This window comes from Solanum verrucosum, unplaced genomic scaffold (assembly GCF_900185275.1).
Source record: "Solanum verrucosum unplaced genomic scaffold, falcon-dt-bn FXZP01000049.1, whole genome shotgun sequence".
NCBI lineage: Eukaryota > Viridiplantae > Streptophyta > Magnoliopsida > Solanales > Solanaceae > Solanum > Solanum verrucosum.
The window spans coordinates 11342494-11366652 of NW_026020221.1; the positions used below are offsets into that span (position 1 = coordinate 11342494).

Sequence of the window (24159 nt, forward strand, 5' to 3'; positions counted from 1 at the left end):
AGTTGCTCGTGATCAACATTTGATCAAGACAACTTCGGAATAGTGATTTGCTTATTCCAACAAGACCAAAATGTATTTTTATGATCGAATTTTACTATAGATTGTGTTTGGCAGATTACAAAAGAATTATGAGAGTTAGGTTATTTTTGGAACTGGTGTCTTATGCACTCGCGTTCACAAGAGGACCACCATGTTCTCTTATGAAGGATGGATTTGGGTCCTCTCATTCGCATTTAGACCTTCATGCTCATGAAGAGGGAGGATGTTGATCGAGGTTTGGGTCTCCATTAGGTTCACGAGATAGACCACGTTCGCAAGGTGTTGCGCCGGGTCAGGCAGTTGCATTCGTAAAGAATACCTTGGACCTGGAAAGTTTTAATTCTAATTCAAACTTAGAACTTCTTATTTTGATTTTGGGAGATTTTTGTTAGGTATTAATTGTGATGAGTTTCTTACCATAAAAGGTTTTTCTTTTAGGAAAAGATTTATGATTGGCTAGTCTTTTTCTTATAGGAAAAGGTTTAGGACTCTATAAATAGAGACTTACTTGTTCCTTCTAACTTAATCAGCATTCACAATGTAGTCCTAGTTTTGAGATTTTTGGTTATGGGGGGGAATTTTTGAAGCTCCTTGTATTCCGAGTGAATTGATTGAGATTATTCCTCTCTATATTTTGTACTATCATATTTATAGTGGATTGCTCATCTCCTTTGTGGATGTAGGTCGATTGATCGAACCACGTTAAATCTTTGTGTCTTTTGGTATATTTCTCGTTTGTCTTCTTACTCATGGTCTGTCGAGGTTTGCTTTGCTAGCTTCTGCATTACACCTAATTATTTCGGTCCTAACAATTTTGACCTCAAATTGGAGAGGTTTTTTAAGCTATTTCAAAATATTGGACTGTCGGGTTGATTTATTAGCGAGTTGATTTCATACGTGTTACAATATAGATGTCTAACTATTGCTCGATTGACCTATAATACCTACTGAGTATGCATATTATTATACTCATACTATTTTTCATTTGTACTTCTTTTCCCAAAGTAGAAAAAATAAATAAAAATATAGCTTCATTATCATAGAGTATTCTTGCTAAACAATAGTGATTTAATACAATCAAAAGAATTTTAGTTAATGATATAGCTAAATACAACCCTTAATGTGTTGGAATGAGACAAAAAAGTAATGATCTAACTCTTTAGTACAATTATTGGCAAAAACAAGCTAACATTGAATAGAAATTTATTTTTAAAATATGCAAAAATAATAATAAGCTACTCCCAAAAAACAAAAAAACTATCATGGAGACTAGCATTTTGGAAGATCTTGTGGTGGTGGAGGTAGCTTAGTTGATGGTGTTCGCCCATTCTCTACAACAAAAGCTGTTGCTAATCCCCAAGGCAAATGCACATCCAAATGACAATGCATCAACCATACACCTGTTAATTGTAAATAGACAAATAATTAGTTTTAAGAAAGAAAAAAAAAAGTCAATCTTCATCAAAAATGATACAATGTTATTTATCTATCCCTATATAAGCATATTTAATACTTATTAGGCCAATTAGTTTATATAAAATGTTAAGTGAAAAATCAACCTATATATAGCTCTGGGAGAAAGTCTCAATCTATGTGGTATTGTTTAACCGAGCATGAAGTCTAAAAAAGAACAGAAGACTTTAGATATTTATGCAGCTATATATCATTTTATCAAAAGTATAGTGAAAGTTTTTTTTAAAAAAATTATTTCTAAATACATAAAGATATCTCTTAGGATATGTTAAAATTGAAAGGGCGCTACATAAATTAGGACCGCAGAATACCTAGTTTGGAAAAACAAGAAAACATTGGAGGATTACCTGGATTGTTAGCTCGGAATCTAACAACAGCCCATCCACCAACCGGAACAGCTATAGTGTTACGCTCTTGTGGATTAAAAAGGTTAAATTTATTTTTATCAATAGTAGGGTTATAATTGCCAAAGCCTTGAGCCAAAACATGGAAATTAAATCCGTGCAAATGAATTGGATGATTTTCTACCCCAATCAAAGCAGTATTTTGCATCACAATTTCAACAGTTGCATTGTACTTGAGTTTCTTCACCTTTGTAGACTTTGTAGTCATTATAATTGAAGGATTAAAGCTATTATTAGGATTTGTATAGTCAAATATCAATGGTGGTTGGTTTGGAAAATCAGTAGTGTAAATCCCTTTAACATTATTGAAAAATGCCTCTAACATTGACATCTTGGTTGGTAATTGGAATGATGCATTGTTCATACTTGCACCAAATCTTTGTCCATTTGGGCCCCCACATGTTGCATTATTTCCTGTTTTTCCACAAGCAATTAGGCCCAACCCAATAGTAATAAACATGTGCTCATCCACTTGTCTAGGTGGAGGAACCCAAAATGGCCCAGTTACAAGCCCAGTCAAATTGGTGAAGAATTTGTGAGCTGTTGGTGTGTCATTGAAGGCTTGTAGGATTGGCATTTTTGGAGTTGATGGTTTCGCACCTTCATACAAAAAAAAAGGAAGTTAAGAGTTTATAAGTTTGGGTTAGTTTCAAATATATACAATGAAGTAATTAGTTTATAATAAATATAGTCATGTTTTTATTTACATAAAAATAGCCAAAAATCATAGGATATATACACTGATTATACAATATAGCTTGTTGCAAGTCATGGAAAGTATACATTCACTATACAAATACAACTTACCTATACATGAGATTTATACTGACTTTACATTATAATACACTCAAAAAGTTGAATATAACTTAACTATTCATGAAGTATACACTGATTATACATAAAGTATACACTGACGAATTCAATCTCGATCAACTCAAAATCACCTCTAAATAGTCTCAAAATGTTAACATGAAATGCTCTCGATGTTTCGAATCTTTGGATATAGAAGAAGAAGAAGAAGAAACAACCATTAATGGCGAAATTGAAAGAAAAAAAATGCAGAGCACCATTATCAATGATGGAATTGTAAGGAAGAAGAACAATATTTGACAAATTTTGGTAATTTTAAAAATTAGGCCAGTTTTTGTATAAAGCAAAAGAACAAGTGGCCCTTTTGCATAATTTTCCCTATAATCTATGCACTGATCATAACGATGTAAGAAAATATCTACACAATCAAGTTATTTATGAGATAACACGTACATTTCTATGGTTATAAGATTTAACTAACAACATATTTAACACATACAACATGTTAAACTACGTTGATCGTTCAAAAAAAGATGACTAGATTGATACCTTCGTAGACTATGATTCCGGTGGTGGTAGTGTTGTCAAATGGTACCCCGGCCACGCTAACATAGGGATTTGCAGCCATATAGTACGATGCAGGCGCTTGGTTGGCGGTCAGGAGGACGTCAGTCGTCTGACCCGGAGCCACAACAACTACATCAGTGATGTATGGGTTGGTGTAGGCAGCATCTACCGCGACAACTTTCATATTATGATTTGCTATCTTGAAAAATAATTGGTTATTGAGTGCAGCGTTGATTATGCGAAGGAGATAAGTTTTTCCTTGTTTCACTATTAGCTTGTATGTTTCTAATGAAAATAAAAAATAATAAACTCAAATTAGCCACACATAAATAAATAAATTATGTAAAGTAGGAACCAAATTATTTCTTACTATTAGAAGAGCAAGGGTAAAGATCTCCTGGCTGGCCATTAATTGTATATGCATTTGAGTTATTAGGTGCAGCACCACTAGTTAGCCCTTCATTCTCCACATCAACAACATTGGCATTCCACCATTCTCCTATAAGTATGATTAATACATCAATAATATTCTTAATTAGAATACGAAAATTTATAGGAAGTTTAAACAGAAACTCACATACATTTTATGGATTTTGACCTTATTTTGAGTCGAAAAATCATAACTATGCTTAATAATAAAACATTCTGAAAAGCCTATATATGGCGAAAACTTTTTGTTTCATTAGTACATCTACATCATGGATCATAATTAACAACATTTGGTTTTCAATCACATTGGTTATTCTTTGTGTCTATTTATTTCTAATATTTCAATGTGTATCCCATATTTACACGATTAAATTCCTAAGGATCGGACCATCCAATTGGGCCATATAGGTTCCCTACAATAGGAAATTAACACATGTAAAATATTCACAAAATTACTTGCTTGCGTAATTTTCTCCATGTGGCAACATGTCATAGCCGGAGCAGATCTGTATAACTTATAGTTCATCTTAATCCAGTAATGTTAGCTCGCACACTATAGGTGTATTAAGAAATTCATTTAAGTAATTAAAATAGTGCAAGTAGAATTCTAAATTCAAACTCATAATATTTAAAGTCTGAATTCACCATCGCTAAAATAACTTAAAGACATATGTATGTATATATATATGATACATACCTAAGAGGATAGGAACTTCTCTATAAGGCTTAGGGAAAGGATAAGAGCGACCACGTTTAGGGCGGATAATGAGGGCACCATGAACTGTGGCTCGTAGCCATGATACGTGGGCGTGCCACCATAGGGTTCCTTCCTGCCCCGTTAGGTTAAACCTATATGTGTAGCTATTTCCGGGTCGGATCGCACATTGGGTCGCAAATTCTGGTCCATCCGCCCATCCACTCAATAGTTGAAAAACACCGTGCCTGCATTGCGTATTAACATAAATCTTACAAGTCCATTATAATAGGGATATTAACAAAATTATGTTGTATATATATGTCAAATTCTACATTCAAGGATATATATTTAAAGTTGGACATCCTTGACAAAAAGTATGCATTTGGCGCAGTGATAATAGGTGTCCATTTGAATGCAAGAGTTTCCAGATTTGAACCTCAAATATTAGCACCATATTTTTTTAATTATATTTTAACAGTCACATACCATTAATATTCTTGAACACCCTTAATAAAATTGAGCTCCTTCTAAACCCTTTTCTTTAATGATGAAGATAAATGATTGATGATTTTCGTTATCTTATATGACATTTTTAGAATTTCAAAATTAAAACAAGATTAGTTTGACTTTGAGAATCCACCGTGTATCAATGAATAAGATAAATTATTAGTACTTAATACAAATGCTCAACTTATCTTTGCTTATATATATATATATATATATATATATATATATATATATATATATATATATAATAACCAACTACGTTGCACGATAGAGACAAAACGAGACAAAAAAATAGCTCTTCTTATGGTAGCTACACAATACTCTTTAATTAATATGATATTGATTTTGATAATTAATCAAACATTGATAATGTAATATTTATATACGCTAGCAGTGTATACAAGTTAAATTCTTTCATTAAATTAATGTGAAGTACATACCAATGAATAGATAGATCGTATGGTAATTTATTGAAGACATGAACAACAAGGGTATCACCCTCTCGTACATGTAGAGTTGGACCAGGCAGACTTCCATTTACTGCACTTATAACTTGTCTACCACATAACCTGCTTATAGTATGGTTTTGTACCTACATAAACCAAATGAATTGAACTTATCATTCCCAAAATATTTACAACAACAATAACATACTCTGTATAATATAATCTCATAATTGAGGTCCAAGGAGGGTAGGACATACATAGACATTATCCCTACCCTGGTAAAGTAGGGATGTTATTTCTGATAGACTCTCGACTCAAAACATTTACCTTGTTTAAATATTCTTTTAAAAGAAAAACTTTTTTTATTTGATATGTTATATATTAAAACTTAAACAAGAATTGTACGAGTTGAATTATAACCCATTTTAAAGCTCCTTTCATCCCAAACAATGATTGGGCAGTCAATAACTTGTTCATTTATAAACACAACCTTTTTTTACATGCCTCTATGTAAACCTAATTACATATATATATATATAGGGAGAGAAAAAAGAGAGGAGAATTATATACATGAAAAGAATGCTCAATAACGTAACTTCAGCAGAAAACATTGATGAAGAAGCAAGAAGAGCAATGGCACATGCAAACAAGAAAACTTGTGGATGTGCCATTGCCATAAAGAGGAAAAATTACAACTCAACTATGAGTTTAGACTTAAAGAATATGATGAACAAGAATGGAGAGAAATGATCCATTTATATAATACTAATGTCTAATGGACTTGTAATTGTATATATAAGAAAGCCATGAGAATGCCACAAGGTGGAAATTAAATTAGTTTTTTTAATTGACAATAGGTTTATTCTCCCTCTTAGCTTGCTTTACGCTTTAAAAAAAAAAAAAAAAAAAAAAAATAATACCTTTTGAAGATGATCCAAAAGCAAAGTCAGGATTTGAAACTTATAGATTCGAGATTTTAGCCTTTTTAAAATTACTGAATTCCAAATTAATAATTTGTACATATTCAATAAAGTTCTTAAGACAGATAGAAAATTTAGACTAAAATTAATGGATTCTCATTCAACCAAACATGTAATATTTATTCTAGCCTCGTCAATATATCAAATAATTGGCCAAAACTCACCCGCACGATAACGTGAATGACTAGTTTAATATAAGGCAAATATGAGAAGTGTTTTGATGATTAGTTGGGCACAATAAATAGAATGGTTTGAGTTGGCCATCAAATAAGTAGAATGGTAATTTTAATGATAGATAATAGTTTTTTTTTTCTTTTGTATTTTTTATGTCTTATAATTTTATGTGACACATTTTTATAAAAGAATGACACGTTTTACTATTTAAAAATAATTCAAATTTATACATTCAATTTTATCTGTAATATAAAGATATGTTCCAATTTGTCGAACTAGGTCGCCTCTATTCCATCTCACCAATTAGAATCATGCACGAAGTTAGAGTTTTACACTCGAATGAAGTTGGTTAGTGATTTTGGACGTATTTATACACTCAAATGTTATATTTTATTCATATTCTAACTATGTTTTGAAATAAATTCATGTATATTTATGTATTTTGATAATTATTGTGGTGAGCTAATATATGTGATTATAGCACAAAATTATGAGTAGCTCAATATCATAATTAGGGTTAGGGGACCTGGAATAAGGATAATGAAATTTTTACGGTACTTGCATAACGAAAAGAATAAAAAGAAGTTTGAATATCAACATTTTGTTCCCACTACTCAACCAATCACAGTTTTCTTTTCCAAATAAGAATAAATAAAGAGTTGACAGTTATGTAAATGAAGGACCAGCTAGGTTAGGCAATAATGGTAAACAAATAAAGAAGGAACAAAATAACTTTATATCAATATTACAAATCTCACTTCAATCTTAAGAGATACATAAAAGGATATTGCAACACAACATTCCAGCTGTTCAATCTAATCATCACCAACAAAAGTCACAACACCTCAAAAATTAATAAATAAAGAGTTTTAAGGTATATATATTGAAAAGAAAATATTTGATCGTGAAAATTAATGGAACTTTTTGAAAACTTGATACAGGTCACCAGTATTTTAAAAGACTCTGTGGGACTCAGTCTCGGGGTTCGCTCCGGGGCGGAGCTCTAGCAAAATTTTCGAGACTCAATTAGTGTGGAGTTTAGTTATGTAAGACTTACCCTAAGCGCCCGATTGTATGCTCTAAGCCCGCCCAACGCTTTGGGCTCGCCTAACAGATCTTACACAAGTTATGTGTTAAATTTTTTAGTTAACATTGTTGACCTCATAATTCTTGAATAAATGAATGATACATAATAGTTTTTTAATCTATAGAAAGAAGATTGAGAGTAACTCAAATAACAAGTTGTAGTATCACATTTTTACTATTTGATAATACTGTGAGAGTGATTATATATTACGTAACATTTCTTTTAATAATAGATAGCAAATTGTACTTTTTCACTTATCATTTTTCTTCATATTTTTTTCATATGTCTCAAAATTATCATATTTTATTTAGCTATTTGAAAGTAATTTTTTTAATTCATGATGGAGTGATGTTTTTAATATAATACTAGTAAGTTCTATTGATTATTTTCTTTTATGGGGTAAATTGTATACTATGATAATAATATATTTTTTTAGAAACAATGATTCTTTTATTCTTAGAAAGTTAAGATATTAGATTATTTATGTTTGTTGGGTTCTGAAAGGTGATTGGGCGTCATGCGGAAGCTTACAATTGCAAATCATAAGTTGATAAATCAGATAACAAAAACTTATACTAAAAATCAAAATATTATTATATCAAAACTATATAAAGAAAAACAGTGAAACTTTAGAGAGAATAAATCTCCCCATAAACAAGACTCTTAAACGACTACATTGTGAATATTATTGTTTTTGTGTTAGAAGAAACAAATCTATATTTATAGAGTCCTAAAACCTTTCTTACTAGAAAAGGAGTCCTAAAAGGAGAGAATAAACCAAATATAAAATAATATTATATTTTCCTTTCAAGAAAAGTAAAAACATTTATGGTAAGAAAAACAGGGCAAAACCCTAACAATTCTCCCCTTTTGGCTGGATTTTCTTGACAAAGCTTGATCTGTCTTCTTCATTGCATGATAATCTTGTTCTTCACAAAATCTCCATCACTATTGCTTGTCATTGTTAAAAATAAAGTTTAAAATATATGGATTAAAAATGGGTTAAAAATATTATTTTTTTTCTTGAAAATTGCAGCAACAGGAATGTTGAAAATATGTTGAAACTTCTTCTCCACATGTAGCTTGACAAAAAAAATCTTCATTATCATCAAATTGATTACAAATTGATTTGAAACCATCTTGAGCCTGTCTTCAACCTCGTTGAACCATAGGACCACCGGATCTTTGAACCATGTGTTCTGATACCACTTGAGTCTTTCTTCACTCTTGTTGAACTATTGGATCATTGAATCATGTGCTCTGATACCACTTGTTGGGTTATGAAGGTGATTAGGTGTCATACGGAAGCTTACAATTGCAATCAAGACGGTGATAAATTAGATGACAAATAAAGCGATACTAAAACATAATATTATTAATATGAAAACTAATTTAAAAGAAAAATATTATAACTGTTGAGAAAATAAATCTCCCCATAAACTAAACTCTTTAAATGTCACATTGTGGATGTTATTGTTATTGTGTTAGAAGAAACAAACCTATATTTATAGAGTCCTAAAACCTTTTCTACTAGAAAAGCAGTCCTAAAAGGAGAGAATAAATCAAATATAAAAGAATATTATATTTTCCTTTCAAGAAAAGTAAAAACATTTATGGTAATGTTTTGTTTTTTCTTTAAGGAAAAATAAATCTTAAATTATGGTAAGAAAATCAGGGCAAAACCCTAACAATGTCATCATATAATAATCCAGAAATTGCAATAGAAAAGAAATAAGGGAGGTTTTTGATGATTTTATACTTGTATATTAATCATGTTAGAAGTTTTATTTTCTATGAGTTTCCTTAATCATGTTTATAATTATTTCAACCTATTGATGTATTTTTATAATTTTGTGTTATTATATTATTATACTATATTGTAAATTAAAAATTTTAAGATCCATAGAGCTTACGCCCCACGTCTCGAGGCTTACGCCTCACCCTATGCTAAGTAAAATGTCCTGCCTCACGTTCCACCTTTTAAAACATTGTGTGTCACTGTCTTTTTATTTTTTATGAACATTGTAACACATAAGATAAGAGAAAATATATGTATATTATGAAATCTGTTATAAATCCATTGAATAGTGAATTGTTCATTTAGTTTATTTATGAACTAACATTCATGTAATGTGTGTTCCCAAGGTGATATGAACCCTTTTGGGATAACAATGTATCTATTAATTTGGCATTCATCATGGTGGCCTTTAAAGTGATTTCTCTACTTATAAATAGAGATATCGTTCTTCATGTATGACACACTTGAATAAGAAGAAAAGTTTTCTCCTTCATCTACTTATCTTGTTTTCTTCTCTTTATAATTATATTGTTCTGAGCTTGATTTTATAACAGAATCTCAATTCTCTAAAGACATTTTCTGCTTTACGTTAATATCAGCAATTAAAAGGTAATTAAAGAGGAGTATAATAAATGATAAATGACAGGAACGGTTCCTTTAGTACTTCCTCGGTTCACTTTTATTTGTTATAAATATTTGAATTTGACACATTTTTAAATTCTTCCATATTTGATTGATCAAAATATTTTCCATTAAAGAACATACCAATACAATCTCATAAGTGGGTTCTAGAAGAAAAACGATTTTCCTAATAAAAACAATAAGAAAACAAATTTTATGAATAAGTGAACATTTCAAGTTCATTGCTTCCTTGTCACTACCCAACACCCACTCCTAGATCATTCCGACTCATTCAACCCAATAGTGGTTTGCTAGTGACATATAAATGTTCTTGAAATTATATATTTTTGCTAACTCTAGAAAATAAGTAAGAAACTTGTTTCCTTCGTACCAAGCACGGGTGGCACATGAATATGGTTGCAGTGATTCAGGCACAACATTCAGAAGTCGGAACGGTACACAAATATTATGCTTTCAAAAATGAAAGAATTTACAAGTAACTGGACAACTAACTTAAATATAACAGCCCAAAAGAAACAGAGGTCAATGCGAACATCTTTTCACCTTACAATTGCTAAATTGAGAAAATGCAGATCAACTCTAATTCCCATCAACTCAAAGAATCTAAAATGTGTCATGTCTGCTAGTTGTATGATATTCTCATAAATGTACAATGAACCAATTTACATTTCACATGAAGAAGCCTATCAAGTAGATTATATGGTTCGAACTGCCAAACTCCACTAAATACATAAAGATAGCAATTCATTGATTTTAGAACCTAGATAAATGGACTATAGAAGGCTCCTGAAGCAACAAAAAATATTGATCGCAAAACTTATCAAGGTTGAGAGAGATCCAACACAAGTAAAACTTCTAGCTGTAGCAACCAATGAGCTAACTGTAACTGAAAGCTTGGTAATATCTACTTTCTATTCTTCGTAAGCACTCTTTCCTCAGAGGTGAATCTGCAAATATGGCTCTGATGAAGTCTTCAACCTGAAAAACCAGATAGCAAATAAATATGGCATGATAATTCAAGCCCAAGAAAAACAGATTTCATCAAGGTAAAACACTCCAATGGAAAATAAATGGTTGTCGACTCTGATTGCCAGTAACCAGAAACCTATAATGTTTCACACGAGACACTATTTTAAGTCAGTTCGGTAATAAATTACAGACTGCACTACTAAAAAAATCTTCTTTTTAGGATGTTCCTTTATAGATCCTCATTCTATACGTGAAACACAGCACATTCCAACCCAACCAATTTTGAGATCCTGGTACTAGCTTAATTGATGTTTGATTTTTCTTTATACATACATACCTCTGATTGCTTAAAACCATGGTTGATAAGTTCATCAGTCTCCCAAGCTGCAGTAATAGATTTCAATGGCATATCCAGGAGATCTATTGACAATGACCAGCAGAAAGAAAAAAAAAAGTAAGGTTGAGAATCACTTCATTTTGGAATAAGCACTTCCTACAATAAGAATACCTGCTAGCTTGTGTAATTTCTGAAGCGATGGTATAAGATCATCAAGAGTTTGTACAGGAGATTCCTGCAACTTTCCTGTCTGGTTAATAGCCAATACAGAGTCCAACAAAGAAGACAGATTCTCGAATAGCAGATGAATCAGCCTTTGAAGCTGTGAACAAACAAATCAGCCTATAAGGTCAAGGAACTGTAAGAAACTATGTGCTACTTCATTTCGATATAGTAAATCATTCTTCTTCACACAATTCGATGGCTTCATACATGCAAAGTCTGAAGCTGTCTGGTCAAGTAACAGAAAAAGGTTTTGGTCCTCACCTGCAATGTTTCTTCTGCAGCAATATCATCTAGGAGGAGGATATCATTTGCTATTCTTGAAAAGACTTCCTCCAGGACCATGCTCATACTTCTCTTGTACGCAGAAGGTAGGAGTAGACGGTGCCATATAATATATACTTTCTCAAGTATGAAAATCACCTGCAGAGAAATGCTTAGGTCCTATTGTAAGGATTGAATGTTTGTAGGAAAAAACATTTCCAGTAGGGAAGCACAAATCCCTAAATTGTACCTGGTCAATGCTCAACTTAGCAGATTCATATTGCTTCATTTGGTGAGTATTTTGAAATCCATTGGCTCCATCAATAGCCTAGGATCACATGATTGCCAGCAAATATAATCATTGACATGTAAACCTGTAAGAAACTAAACTGGGCTTGTGCAAGCTCTGGGGGGAAAGTTACCTGTTTTAGGTTATAAATGACAAGTTTAATTTGTCTTTGTAAAACTTCTTCCGCAAGCATCTGGAATCTTGGAGCCAAATCAGCAAATACAACAAGTTCCTTCATTGAAGCTGGAAAGTCTGAGCGGTACTGAAACAATTAACCATCAGCTTTAACCAATAATGTAAAGGAAGTGCAGATGGAATCACAAGTGGGAAAATGCAAGTAGTACAATCAAGAAAGACATGGAAGCTTGAGATCTAATGCCTAGCAATTTTCTTCAGTAACTATGTTGTTGCTCATGTCATACTCAAGATCATACATGGTGCAAAAGTTAATTAGCATTTAAAAATCCATGGTTGGTGTGCATATATATATATTCAATTAGTATTCAAAAGAAAAGGCTTAGGTACTATAACTCAGCTGCGCTTAATATGGTAAAACTTGGGCAACTTCACTTCTTAATTATGTCATAGTATTCGGATATATACATCGAGAGTAATGAATACAAAGAACGTTTGGCATAGATCTATGCCACTACTATTGTATCACACTGCACATTTGTATCATATAGTGGAAGCAGAGGTGAAGCCGAGATTTGAACTTTATGGGCTCTGTTTTTTTTTAATAACCTTGGTGTTTAGGTCAGCTTGCGCCTTGCGTGCACCTCGACTAATTCCATGGGATACTTGTCACCTCCCATCAGCAGCAACAAAGTAACTCTGTCCACCAAGGCTAGGACCAATAGAAAGAAATCACCTAGTGTTTTGTCTCTTTTCAGGTTTGAACCTAAGACCTCATGGTTATCAACCCACTTCATTGACCACTAGATCACATTCTTGTGTTTGTGTTTGGACAAACCCGTACGTAAGCCTTCTAGTTCCGATCCTAGTTTTTGAAGGACCAAATATTCCCCTGGGATTCTCTTTATCTTCTAAAATTTGGACCTCTGGTACTCTCAAGAACTTGTGAAGAGGCCAAAATGGTTGGGTTAAGAATAAAAGGTTGTGCTGGAAGACACACCATAACCTTGGAAAATCATGCAAATATACTTTGTTGTTTTATTGCTCCTATACTAAATTTAAATTTAATCTTCTCGTGTTTGGTCTGCCCCAAAATTTACTTTTAGTTTCTTAAAATGAAAGTTTTACCATATAATATTACACGAAAAGTCAGACAATGCACCCTAACAAAATTCAGCTTTTTAAATTCTATTTTTTTTTTAAAATTGAAATTTAAAAGATGAGTGGTTGCCCCTAATTCCCCTGGTTAATTCTCCTAATAATTACATTAATTTTCTGATGGGTACAGAATGTTTTCTCAGGGTTCTGTCCATACTATTCTTCCACCAATGAAGAATAGGAGAAGTGGGCGTCTTTCTGGTTCATATGATAGTAAAACTAATACTCTAGAAAGCGAAGCATTTGAGGCACAGAACAAAGCTTGATAAAGCAAGGTATGAGGAGTATCGATGAAGAGCTTCAAGGACTCCATGATAATCTGCAAAGCGCTAAGGTATTTGTTATTTTTAGACTTAGTTAAGTGCAGTCTCAACCAGAGTAGCTGTTACTCCCTTTCTAAGGTTGTTGCAGGTTTCACTTTGGTTTTACTTCGTCAGATGTAAAAGTGGTTTCGCTTTCTTCTGTCTTTCTTTGTTTCTTTCTTCATCTCACTTTTGTGAAGGGATATCATCTCAGTGTTATCCTTGCTTTCTGATCATCATGTGTATTTCATTACTTTATTGTGTATGAATACTCGATACACACAATCCTTGACACCATTCTAGATAATGATTAGTCTATGTATCAATTGCATCATACTTCTGTTGTTTATAGGATTAACTTCTCTCTTTGATTTCATTAGTTGTTCGTTTGCATGCTTTATTTGTATCTTTAGATTGTCTGGACAATGCCTCTTTATCTAGTTGTTTGAAAACATCAGTGTCCACATATATGGGAAAATGTGATTTTACTACCTAGAAACAAAGAAACGGTATATATTAATTGCTATGTTTTCTTCATTGTTGTTCATCTTCTTTTACTTGGGTTTGATGCACTTGAACCAAGGGTTTTCTGGAAACAACCTCTCTACCTCCACAAGGTAGTGGTAAGGTCTGCGTACACTCTACCCTCCCCAGACCCCACTTAGTGAAATTTCACTGGGTAAGTTGTTGTTTAATCACATCAAATCAAAATGGACATCTATTTGGGATCGCCAGAGCAATTTTTGCTTGCAGTACGACATGCGAAGGCAGAGAAAATCGAAGTAACTAAAACAGAAATGAAGAAAAAATTTCATCCATGCTTACCTCAAATGCAAGTCCAAGTATCTCCTGAGATAGATAGTGACAATCGTTGTGAATAAGAACAGCAGAATGGTTGATGGAATCAAGCTGTCTTTCGAACTATTCAAGTCAAACATGGAGGAAAACCAGAAAAGGAAGAAAAGAATAGGCATTAGTGACAAATTATGAGCATGAAAAAGCTACAAAAGACTGACACCAAACCGCCCTTGCCCTGAAGACTCAGAGGGTTATGACAAGAAAGAAAAAGAAACTTTTTGCTGAATGCATTCGCATATGTGTCGGAGATGGAGAAAAGCTGGATAGCACAAAACAAGCATGTTCTGCATGGGTTTATGATGCAGGTCTCTTCTACACTAACCTTGACAGGTATGATAGCTTCATAAAGAAGTAGAGAATCCCTAGCAGAGTGATAGAATTCCAACCCCACTCTAGAAGATGACAAGCAAACATCCTGCATATTGAAACCATTTTCCGCAGGGTCATTAGAGGAAAGGATGTGGGAAAAAGTACAAGGTAAAGTAAACAAGCAAAAATGGTAGAAGAGCCAGAGAAACAAGACCAGTGAAATTCCTTCAACATCAGTCCTGACATGAAAATAAGAAACTGACAGTCGAAGTCGTAACTCATAAATATGCAAAAAATCTTAGCATAGTCCATTGGTTACGACAGAATCTGCAGCTTAAACATTCACGGTGCCTCCATGCATTAAACTAAGGAATTGCACATTACAAACAATTGAAATATTTTTTTGATAAAGGTAACATTTGTAAGCTCAAAGCTGGTATCCAAAAATTTAAATCATATCCTCCCTCCACACTTGTGTGTCGGGCAAAAACAAAAGATAAAGAAAAGAAAAGAAGAAAAAAGAGAACTAAATCAGCACTCTTTTTTTTCTTATGACAGTGGTATCCGGGCTAGCATGCACACCTCGACTAATTCCACCGGGTATCAGGTTCCTCCCATCAACACAGGTACCGGGCAACTCTTCCCACCAGAACAATTAAGTTGGTTTACTTTTGTTTTTGTTTTCCTTCAATTTTTAACCATCACTGTAATTAAGGTTAATTGCCCCAATTGTTACCATTTCTATTGCACTCCCTAAAAAGTGATCATGACTTCAGTCAAACAACTTTTCTGATAAAAACATACTTCCTAAAGCAAATTCAATAAGACAGTACTAAAAAGCCTCCTAGTCAACGACATTGCTTTAGTAGCCACTGAAAAGCTTATATTAACTTAAAACACAGCAAGAATGATCAGTCTGCCTTGGCAATGGAAATGTTTATATCTCTGCAAGATAGCTGATGGTGCGCAACTGTGACAAGTTATACAGTAAAAGAAGAGGGAATTTTTCGAGGTGTCTTTTCTCTTGTTCAGCTCATACAGACAAGGTGGAAAGAAAATAGAAGAATGAACACTGTGAACTCATGCAAGTGAGCCAGTCACAAAAAATTTACGATCAAAGAGATATTAACCATGGACTTCACTGACTAAATACTGGACAATATCATCTTCTTCTTTTCCTGGATAACCAAGAAATCCCCAAGGGATCGTGGCTCATGTTCGTAACTAGGCGGAGAATAGGCCTGACCCTTATGCTTCTCCACTTGAATAACAGTCTATTGTATGTGGCAGGGTTCAAACCCGTGACATGTGCCTAACACACACATCATGTGTTGTGCTCTTACCAATAGACGAAAGCTCTGGGGGTTGGATGATAAAATCTTTGTTATTGATGCTATTCCAAATTAACCTCTCGCTTCAAAATTTCGCCCCTCATCTCTTTCAGCAATGCTGGAAAAGAAGCTAAATCTAAAATGCTTTGACCTGAAAATATCTAAGTTCTATGTCAAGACACTTCTTGATACCAAGGGATGGGCATCAATACTAGATGAGCAAAGAACGAAGTAAGCAAACCTTGGTCCTTTGAGATAGCTTAAAAGGGAAAGCAAAGGAAGACAGAGGGGGAGAGGAGAAAGTAAAACAATTTCGTTGTTCACAAGTAAACAAAAATCTGTGTGATTCTTTAAGCTTCAGTGAACTGACCTTGAGTATTCCATGAACTAACTTCATTAGTTGTGACGCTGCTTCAGACACCACACATCTCTCAGATGTAAAAAGCAAATCGACAACAAGGTCAGATGAACTTTCAGCATTATCATCATCCTTAACTTTAGAGTTTCTCCTAGTGCCATCCTGCAGAAAGAGCTTAACAGACATTCAAAACCTAAGACATTGACAATTTAAAATGCAAAAGTACAACAATTAGTACTTACCTCAGAAAGGCGGAAGTCAGACTGTAAAAGTTGATTTCTTGCCTTGGCCAAAATCTCAACCTTCTTCCTCGATGAAAAATGAACCTCCACATTATCTGCAAATTTGCTCAATCTTTCATCCTTGCCATCAGAGGAAGCAATGAACATTAACTCCTTCAAACTTGCCTCAAAGTTAGATGTGCACTTTACAATTTTCTGAAAGTCTGCCAGTTTGGAAGCATCATCAGGCACTTTCTGAAACAAGAATATCAAAATTGTGAATTCAACATTATAATAGAACCTAGTCAACAATGAGAATTATGCATGCTAATCAGTTGTTTTCGTTATCAAGTGCTATCCAGAAGAATAAAAACCAGTAAATATTTGATGCTTCATTAGTCTGGTAATGCACATTTTGCTAGTCATGGCAAAATTCCTAAAATATATGATATGATAAGGAAAAGAGAATCACCCACACAAGCATGCCACTAAAATACTTGATTTGTCAAATTGGTTTTTCACTGCATTGTTGAGAATCTCTGACAAAAGACGGCCAGAAATATATGTTACATCGTATATCATAGAGTGATCTCATATGGGTGTAAGTATCTAGTAGGAGTACGTGCAGTTTTTTGCTAGTTCTTTTGTGTATTCTAATGATTCTGTGTGAAGTACCTACACCCATATCTCACCCATTCAACACGGGTACATCAATGCAAATGAAAGGACCCAGGTAACATAGGTCACACTAACATCTTTTCATACCCATTGAAGATGAAATGGGACTGAGAACAATTTCTACTTAACCAAATATGATAGAAGAAGTACATGTCAGAGGCATAGTTATCAGTTATCAGTTATCACACATCAAGATAAGAAAAAATGTACTAGAGCAACTTAATGAAGTACTTATGCCCATTGGGTCTTTTGTAATCTTTCAATGAAAAACAGAATTTACATCACTTCAGCCAAAACAGGGCCCACTTCAGCAAATTAACCGAAGTTGAGCCAGATACATTGACTCATATTTTCTAGCTTTCTTCAGAGTAACTACCGGCAATTTTAGCTAAATCCATCTAATAAAAAATCTCATTTAACAATATATATGTTTGAAATTTTCTCTCAAAAAACTCTTTTGAAAAGTCAGGTAATCAAATGGCACCCAAAAATTGCTAACAATTACCCATCCTTTCATACAATACATAGAGCTATTTTGGTTCTACATGGAAATGAGAATTACCCAAACTAACACATCAACTGATATATTTAATATTTTAGTAATAAGAGTACTAGAAAGGATACATAAAAAAGTTAACAGTCCATCATAAGTAGTCCCCAGGAAGGATCTCAACAATATCAAAAGCATTCATAATTGGCACAGACGAAATGATGACTTGTAATAATTCAGATTGCAAAGAGAAACCCCTATGTTAAAGTGTAAAGGTATTGAACTGGACCTTGGAGAGGAAGTTGGATACTATTAAATCTGACATCCTTGGCCATGTTAATTTTCCAAAGCACAGCATCCATGTACTATTTTCAAAGCACAAAGACTTAGTAATAAACTTGACAACATCAATAAGAACAGAGTACATACTTCCCCCATCGATACTGACAACCTGCATGTTGAGGCACAGTTTGGTTATTATGGATATTAAGACTATAGCAGCAATTAGAGTCCTGTTTATTTCAAAGCATAAGGGGGTGGATTTGTTTTTTCTTTTCACATTATATAGGTAAAACAAAATGGTTTGATCATGCAGCTTCCAGAATCAAATATAAGGCAAAAAAACACAAAGCGGGTTAGAAATTTTTTTTGAAGAAATCACTCCAACCATGTCCAGCTCAGTGGATTATGTTATCCGAACAACAATCATTTAACTTTTGGAAAATAAACTGTGCAGAATGTCAAAGAAGTAGCGCCTCCAATCTATGTTTGCTCGGACTCTTCAAAAATGCCACTGGATGTGGGTCAGATCCTCCAAAAGTAGTGCATTTTTGTAGGATCCATCACAAGTACAGCAACATTTTTGGAGAGTCCATACAACATAACTCTCACTATAGAAAATGTTTGGATTCAAAGTGAAGTGATGCTTTTGCATAAATGAGTATGTATAAATAGCCAAGAGGAAAAACTGTAATGTCGGAATTAAACATTTACATTTGGATCAGCAGATGGAAGTATCTTCAGATTTGCCTTGACACCATTTCCGGACTCCTGATTAATCCATTCCACCACAATAGTTGACCTAAAACTCACCACTGGCATGATTACATGTTTAATCATCAAATCTGCTACTTTTGCCAGCCCATAATCCAAAATACCAACTGCCTAAAAACAAAAAATAACATGAATAAAAAGTTGATCACATTTGCTCTAAGTTTACCAGAAATATCAATATATATCAGAAATCCTCAGATAAAGTGAAATGGAGAGGTATATTTCAAACTCACATCTATCGCTTTTAAAATTGTGTGGAGCTCAATCCCATCAACACCTCTGATGCTCAACTGATACTTCAGGTGAACTGTATTGTTTTCTTGCTCAAACCACACTGCATTGTCCATACATTGCAAAAGCACCTCTTGCATCTACACACCCAAATCCAATTCCTCTAAACAAGAATCACAGAAACTAAATAAAGATCACCAATATATCATCTTCTGTTAACCCAACCACCACCCCCACTCACAGAGCACTTAACCTTGCAAAATAAGCACAGAAAAAATACACAGACATAAACATAGATATTATAGACATTATAATAAAGGAGAAGCCTGGTGCACTAACCCCCCGCTATGCGCAAATTTCAGAGAAGGACCGGACCACATTGGGTTTTACATATGCAGCTTCCCTTGCATTTCTGCAGAAGGTTATTTCCATGGTCTGAACCCGTGACCACTTGGTCACGTGGTGGTAACTTCTACCATTGCGCCAAGTCATAGACATCACAATCCTTTTTTTCTTTTGATTGGTGATCCACAACAAAAAATTTCTTCAGCAACTCATTACCAAATTCATTGTGGAACGGAAGAAAAAGATGGTGGCAAGACTGATTTGGAAACCAGAAAATTTAAAGAGGTTCCCTTGCAGCCAGCCTGCCACAGTTATATGTTAAAAACAACAGAGGACACAACTGCACCACACTTGATTTAGAGGCTCTGTTGAACTTCTATATCAATCAACTATCCCTCAATTTGAAAGGTGGTGTCCGCTATAAAAATTCCCTCTATACATGCAGTTTTATTCAGGCCCATTTCACTCTCAAATAGCTCTACACAGTCACACAACATACTACGGGTTGGTAATGGGACCAATATCAAGTTCTGGAAAGACATAGCTGAGGAATACAACTCTTCAAATTACCTAACCCAATCTTTTTCTAATCTCTAGCAATTCAGATTTCACAATGTCACAAAATAGAACAGGCAGCACTTGGACCCCACTGTTCGGAAGAAATTTACAAGATTGGGAGCTTGATGATATACTCAATCAAGTGGAAAGGTTGGAGAATTGCACAGCCAATTATCGGACTTCAGATAGATTAACATGGGGCAACAAAGATGATAGTTTTACTCTGTCAAAGCAGGCTACTCAACTCTTTGTGCCCAGAACGAGATGGTGGAAAGCTGGCCATGGAAACTAATTTGGAAAACAGAATTACCCCCAAAGGTGATTTGCTTCACTTGGACAGCACTCTACGAAGCATGTCCGACTCAAGATAATCTCAACAGAAGGAAAAATGCACGTTGTCAACAGTGCTACATGTGCAAACAATGTATAGAAACTAGCAGTCACCTACTACTACACTACTCGGTTGCTACAGATATCTGGAATATGTCCTTTTCAGTTTTTGGGCTCAGTTGGGTCATGCCTGAGAGCATTAAGGATGCTTACATATGCTGGAGTACTTGGAAAGTTGGTAGAGCCATCAGGAAAATCTGGAAAATGGTCCCTGCTTGTATTTTTTGGTGTATTTGGATAGAAAGGAGCCATAGATGTTTTGATGGAATAGCAATTCCTAAAGACAGTCTCAAGGCTAAGTGTCTTAATTTGTTGTATAGATGGAGTGATTTGTCCCCTGTAAATTCCCCAGACAACTTTTTGGATTTTGTTAGCTCCTTTTTTTTTGTGAATTTTTTTTTTAAACTGCCTCCAATGATCATTGATATGAAAGAGTTACATTTAGAAGTTTGGTATACCAAACTTAATACAAGATCTTGGGGTAGAAATAGAGTTAGATAAACTCTACAAGTTAACACCAAAAAAGGGGGGAGTCTAAGCTAGCTATTACTCTACTAACTTGACTCCTTGACAAAGAGGATTCAGGGGGGTTCGTAAATAAAATTAGAACGTTTAACCTGTTGCATTCTGAAGGAAGGGAGCTCCCATCTATCTGTGTTAATTAATCCCCTAACTTCCCTCAGGAGCTCAGAGAAAGAGTTGAAATCATGTATTGCATCAACACTATAACTCTTGGATGCTAATATATCAACAGGTTTGTTAGGTTTGTTGGCTTCCCTGAAGCAATGACTGATGATAAATCCATGAGATTCAACTATTTGTTGTGCTTCTTGAATCAATTTATCCAATCTCCAAGGCTCTCTCCATTCTCCGTTTATGCATTTAACTAAGAGTAAGGAATCCGTTTCTCCCCAAACCCTATCATAACCTCTACTAACACACCATTTAAGACCATAGAGTAGTGCATGGGCTTAAGCCATGTTGCTAGTACTTTGGCCTAGACCTAAAGAGTAAGCATTGTTAGCTCCTTATCTTTGGTATAGGACTCACTGTAATGAAGCTAACACACTCACTTTTGATCTTACACTTTGTATACTATTTGCATTTCTTGATGCCTTTAATGAAATCTATTACTTCATCTAAAGAAAAAGTCTATATTGTTATATCTCATACTCCAATGCATCTCCATATGGACATAAAAACCACTACTCCTGAATAAAAAGACTTAATTTTTAATCAATTCTCCAACAAATTTTCAGTAAAAAACTTACGTATTTATTATCTACAACATATCTTCAATAAATAAAAGGCCAAATATTCACCCAAAAAGCTCCAACAAAAACAATGCCAATTCACAAATAAGCCTCAATTTCTACAGTAGATGTTCAAAATGGATTCATTTCCTATAATCAACTTAGCAATTAAACAATCATAATCATATACAAAAATAGTATCGAGATGTTACCTCCTCAAAACACTCAGTCCACTCATCCTTTAACAATCCGTAAACCAAAGGCAGCTTTTCCTCATCATTACCCGTAACCAACACTGCCTTTAACTCCCTCAAAGCTTCAGCAGAATGCTCAACTCTCCCTACCTTAATCTCCTCCTTCACAAACCTCAGTCGATCACTCAATTCCAATATCACATCAAGTAACCCTAACAATTCCCTCTTCTCCTTCTCCTCTCTATTTTTTACCAGAATTTCATCAATTACAGCTTTGGTTTGAGCTTCAATTGGATGATCCGAGATGAGTTGAATCAAGTCGGAAACTTGAGAAGAGAGATTTTCAGATTTTGAAACGACGTTGGAACACTGAGAAAAGAGTGTGGAGAATTCGGAGTGATGTGAGAGAATGTATTGCCGGACTTTGGATTTTATATCGACGGAACGAAGTTGTAGACTGTCGATGAGAAGACGGAGATCTGGAGCAGATAACGGTGAGTTTACATCGTCGATGTCCGGCGACGAGAGTAGATCTCTAACGTCAATTGAATTGAACAGTACGTCCATGTCTCGCCGGAAAACTCCCCTTTCCCTCTGGCGGCCGTTTTCAATTACTCACGTAGTAAAATAGAGAGAAGGCCCAAAATAGTTCGTCATATTTGGTTAAGACTCAAACTCATTTTTGAATTTTCATATGGAGCACTAATACTCCCTCATGTTTGTAATATTGGTGTATTTTTGGTCTTTCACTAAACTTTTGCCTATTTTTTAACATTATTTTTTTCCATAATTTTATGTAAGGAATGTTCAATCGTCTTTTTATATATTTATTAGAAATAATAACTCTATCTGAGAGAAGGTGAGAAAAAGAACTCTTTGTTGTGTCCAGTAGAAATATTACTACAGCTAAACTAAGAACATCTTAACATATGACGTTGTAAGAGAAGAAAAATTTGTACTATTGCACATGAAATCGTCATGATGAACCTCTCGACTTTACCTGCCATACGATTTTTACTAAACAAAATAAAGTGTTTTTCTTCTCACATTTTCTCACATGGAGTTATTATTTTTACTAAATATATAAAAATGATGATTGAACACTCTATACATAAATTATGGATAAAATCAATGTTAAAAAATAGGAAAATTTTTGAAGGAGGACCAAAAGTGCATCAATATTGCAAACATGAGGGATTATTAATGCTCCATATGAAAATTCAAGGATGATTTTGAGTCTTAACCAAAAAATGAATGACTATTTTGGGCTTTTTCTCTAAAATAGATTGAAACCATTCCCAAATGCCAAAAGCTCTTTTAATTAAAGTTTGTTTGTATTTCCCTAAAATACATATAGGCTATTGAGGATATTCATATAACTATAGAAAAAGAAAACATAATTCAAGATTGACCTATTTTTTACCTGAAATTTCCTAGAAAACAAACTTCTATTTAAAATAGACACTCGTTAATTCTAAAAAAACGACGTTAGAAACAGTGGTGGATTCAGAATCTAATGATGTGGGTGCTCATCATAAAGTTGCTAGCCAAGAAAAATAAAATTCAACAGTGAAAGAGTATAAAAAGAAGTTAAAAATTATGAAGAAGTTCAGTTTGCGTTTTTTCAACAAAAAGATAAGTTTTACCAAGATTCAAATCCTAGTTGCAGGGCATGATAACATAAGAATTCAACTTTGGAACCAACACACTGACCGGATTATTTGTTTAATGGGCATGTTGAGGAATATGTTATACTCCCTCCGTTTCAAAGTTTCGTCGGGGTCACCTCAACACGTGGGTCCGCCCCTGGTTATAAATACTATTCATCCCAAATTATTTTTCATATGTATTTTCTTTGGTCGAGTAGCCAAGTGCGCTTGAACACAATTTAAGTTTTTTTTTAAAAGAAAAAAAATATATAAATATATACCCAAAATTTCAAAAAAAAGTTTTTTAATCAAATCTGGAAAGGTTTCTTCGTTGATGGGGGAGCAATTTGAAATTTTGAATTTCTTCGTTCGGATAGGATTTGCCTCTATATGATTGAGAGTAAGAAGAAACGTAAGCGTAATTTATGGGATTTAATTAATTTTCAGATTTTATTTCCTTTTTAGCGCAATAGAAATATTCTTCTTGTATTAAAATTAATGTATCCGGATGG

At 33.9% G+C, this 24159-nt stretch overlaps 2 protein-coding genes across 3 annotated transcripts; both read right to left on the minus strand.

Annotated features, from left to right (window-relative positions):
* Positions 1-1308: 1308 nt before the first annotated feature.
* On the minus strand, positions 1309-6049 carry LOC125831169 (laccase-7-like). The gene is given in 8 exon segments (XM_049510355.1): positions 1309-1439; positions 1860-2516; positions 3276-3578; positions 3664-3792; positions 4420-4664; positions 5367-5518; positions 5943-5963; positions 5966-6049. Coding segments are annotated over 8 exon segments (1722 nt in total).
* Positions 6050-10825: 4776 nt separating this feature from the next.
* Positions 10826-22620, minus strand: LOC125831166 (centromere/kinetochore protein zw10 homolog). 2 transcript variants are annotated; one of them, XM_049510353.1, is made up of 14 exons: positions 22017-22620; positions 19261-19398; positions 18968-19138; positions 18264-18425; positions 16828-17061; positions 16598-16747; positions 14910-15002; positions 14555-14650; positions 12268-12396; positions 12096-12173; positions 11846-12004; positions 11531-11681; positions 11360-11442; positions 10826-11031 (listed from the first exon to the last, which is right to left on the minus strand). In XM_049510353.1, the coding sequence occupies exons 1-14, from the start codon at positions 22563-22565 to the stop codon at positions 10930-10932; spliced, it is 2295 nt and encodes a 764-aa protein (XP_049366310.1). In that variant the 5' UTR covers positions 22566-22620; the 3' UTR covers positions 10826-10929. The 2 variants fall into 2 exon arrangements, with proteins under 2 accessions (XP_049366310.1, XP_049366309.1); XM_049510352.1 differs by having other exon boundaries at positions 16598-16759.
* Positions 22621-24159: the final 1539 nt, after the last annotated feature.

Coding starts and splice junctions, on each gene's coding strand:
- LOC125831166 (XM_049510352.1), bottom strand. CDS start 22,565: ATGGACGTACTGTTCAATTCAATTGACGTTAGAGATCTACTCTCGTCG. Junction 16,760..16,827: donor CTGACTTCCGCCTTTCTGAG/GTAAGTACTAAT, acceptor ATGTCTGTTAAG/CTCTTTCTGCAGGATGGCAC. Junction 12,005..12,095: donor CTAAGTTGAGCATTGACCAG/GTACAATTTAGG, acceptor ATTTCTCTGCAG/GTGATTTTCATACTTGAGAA.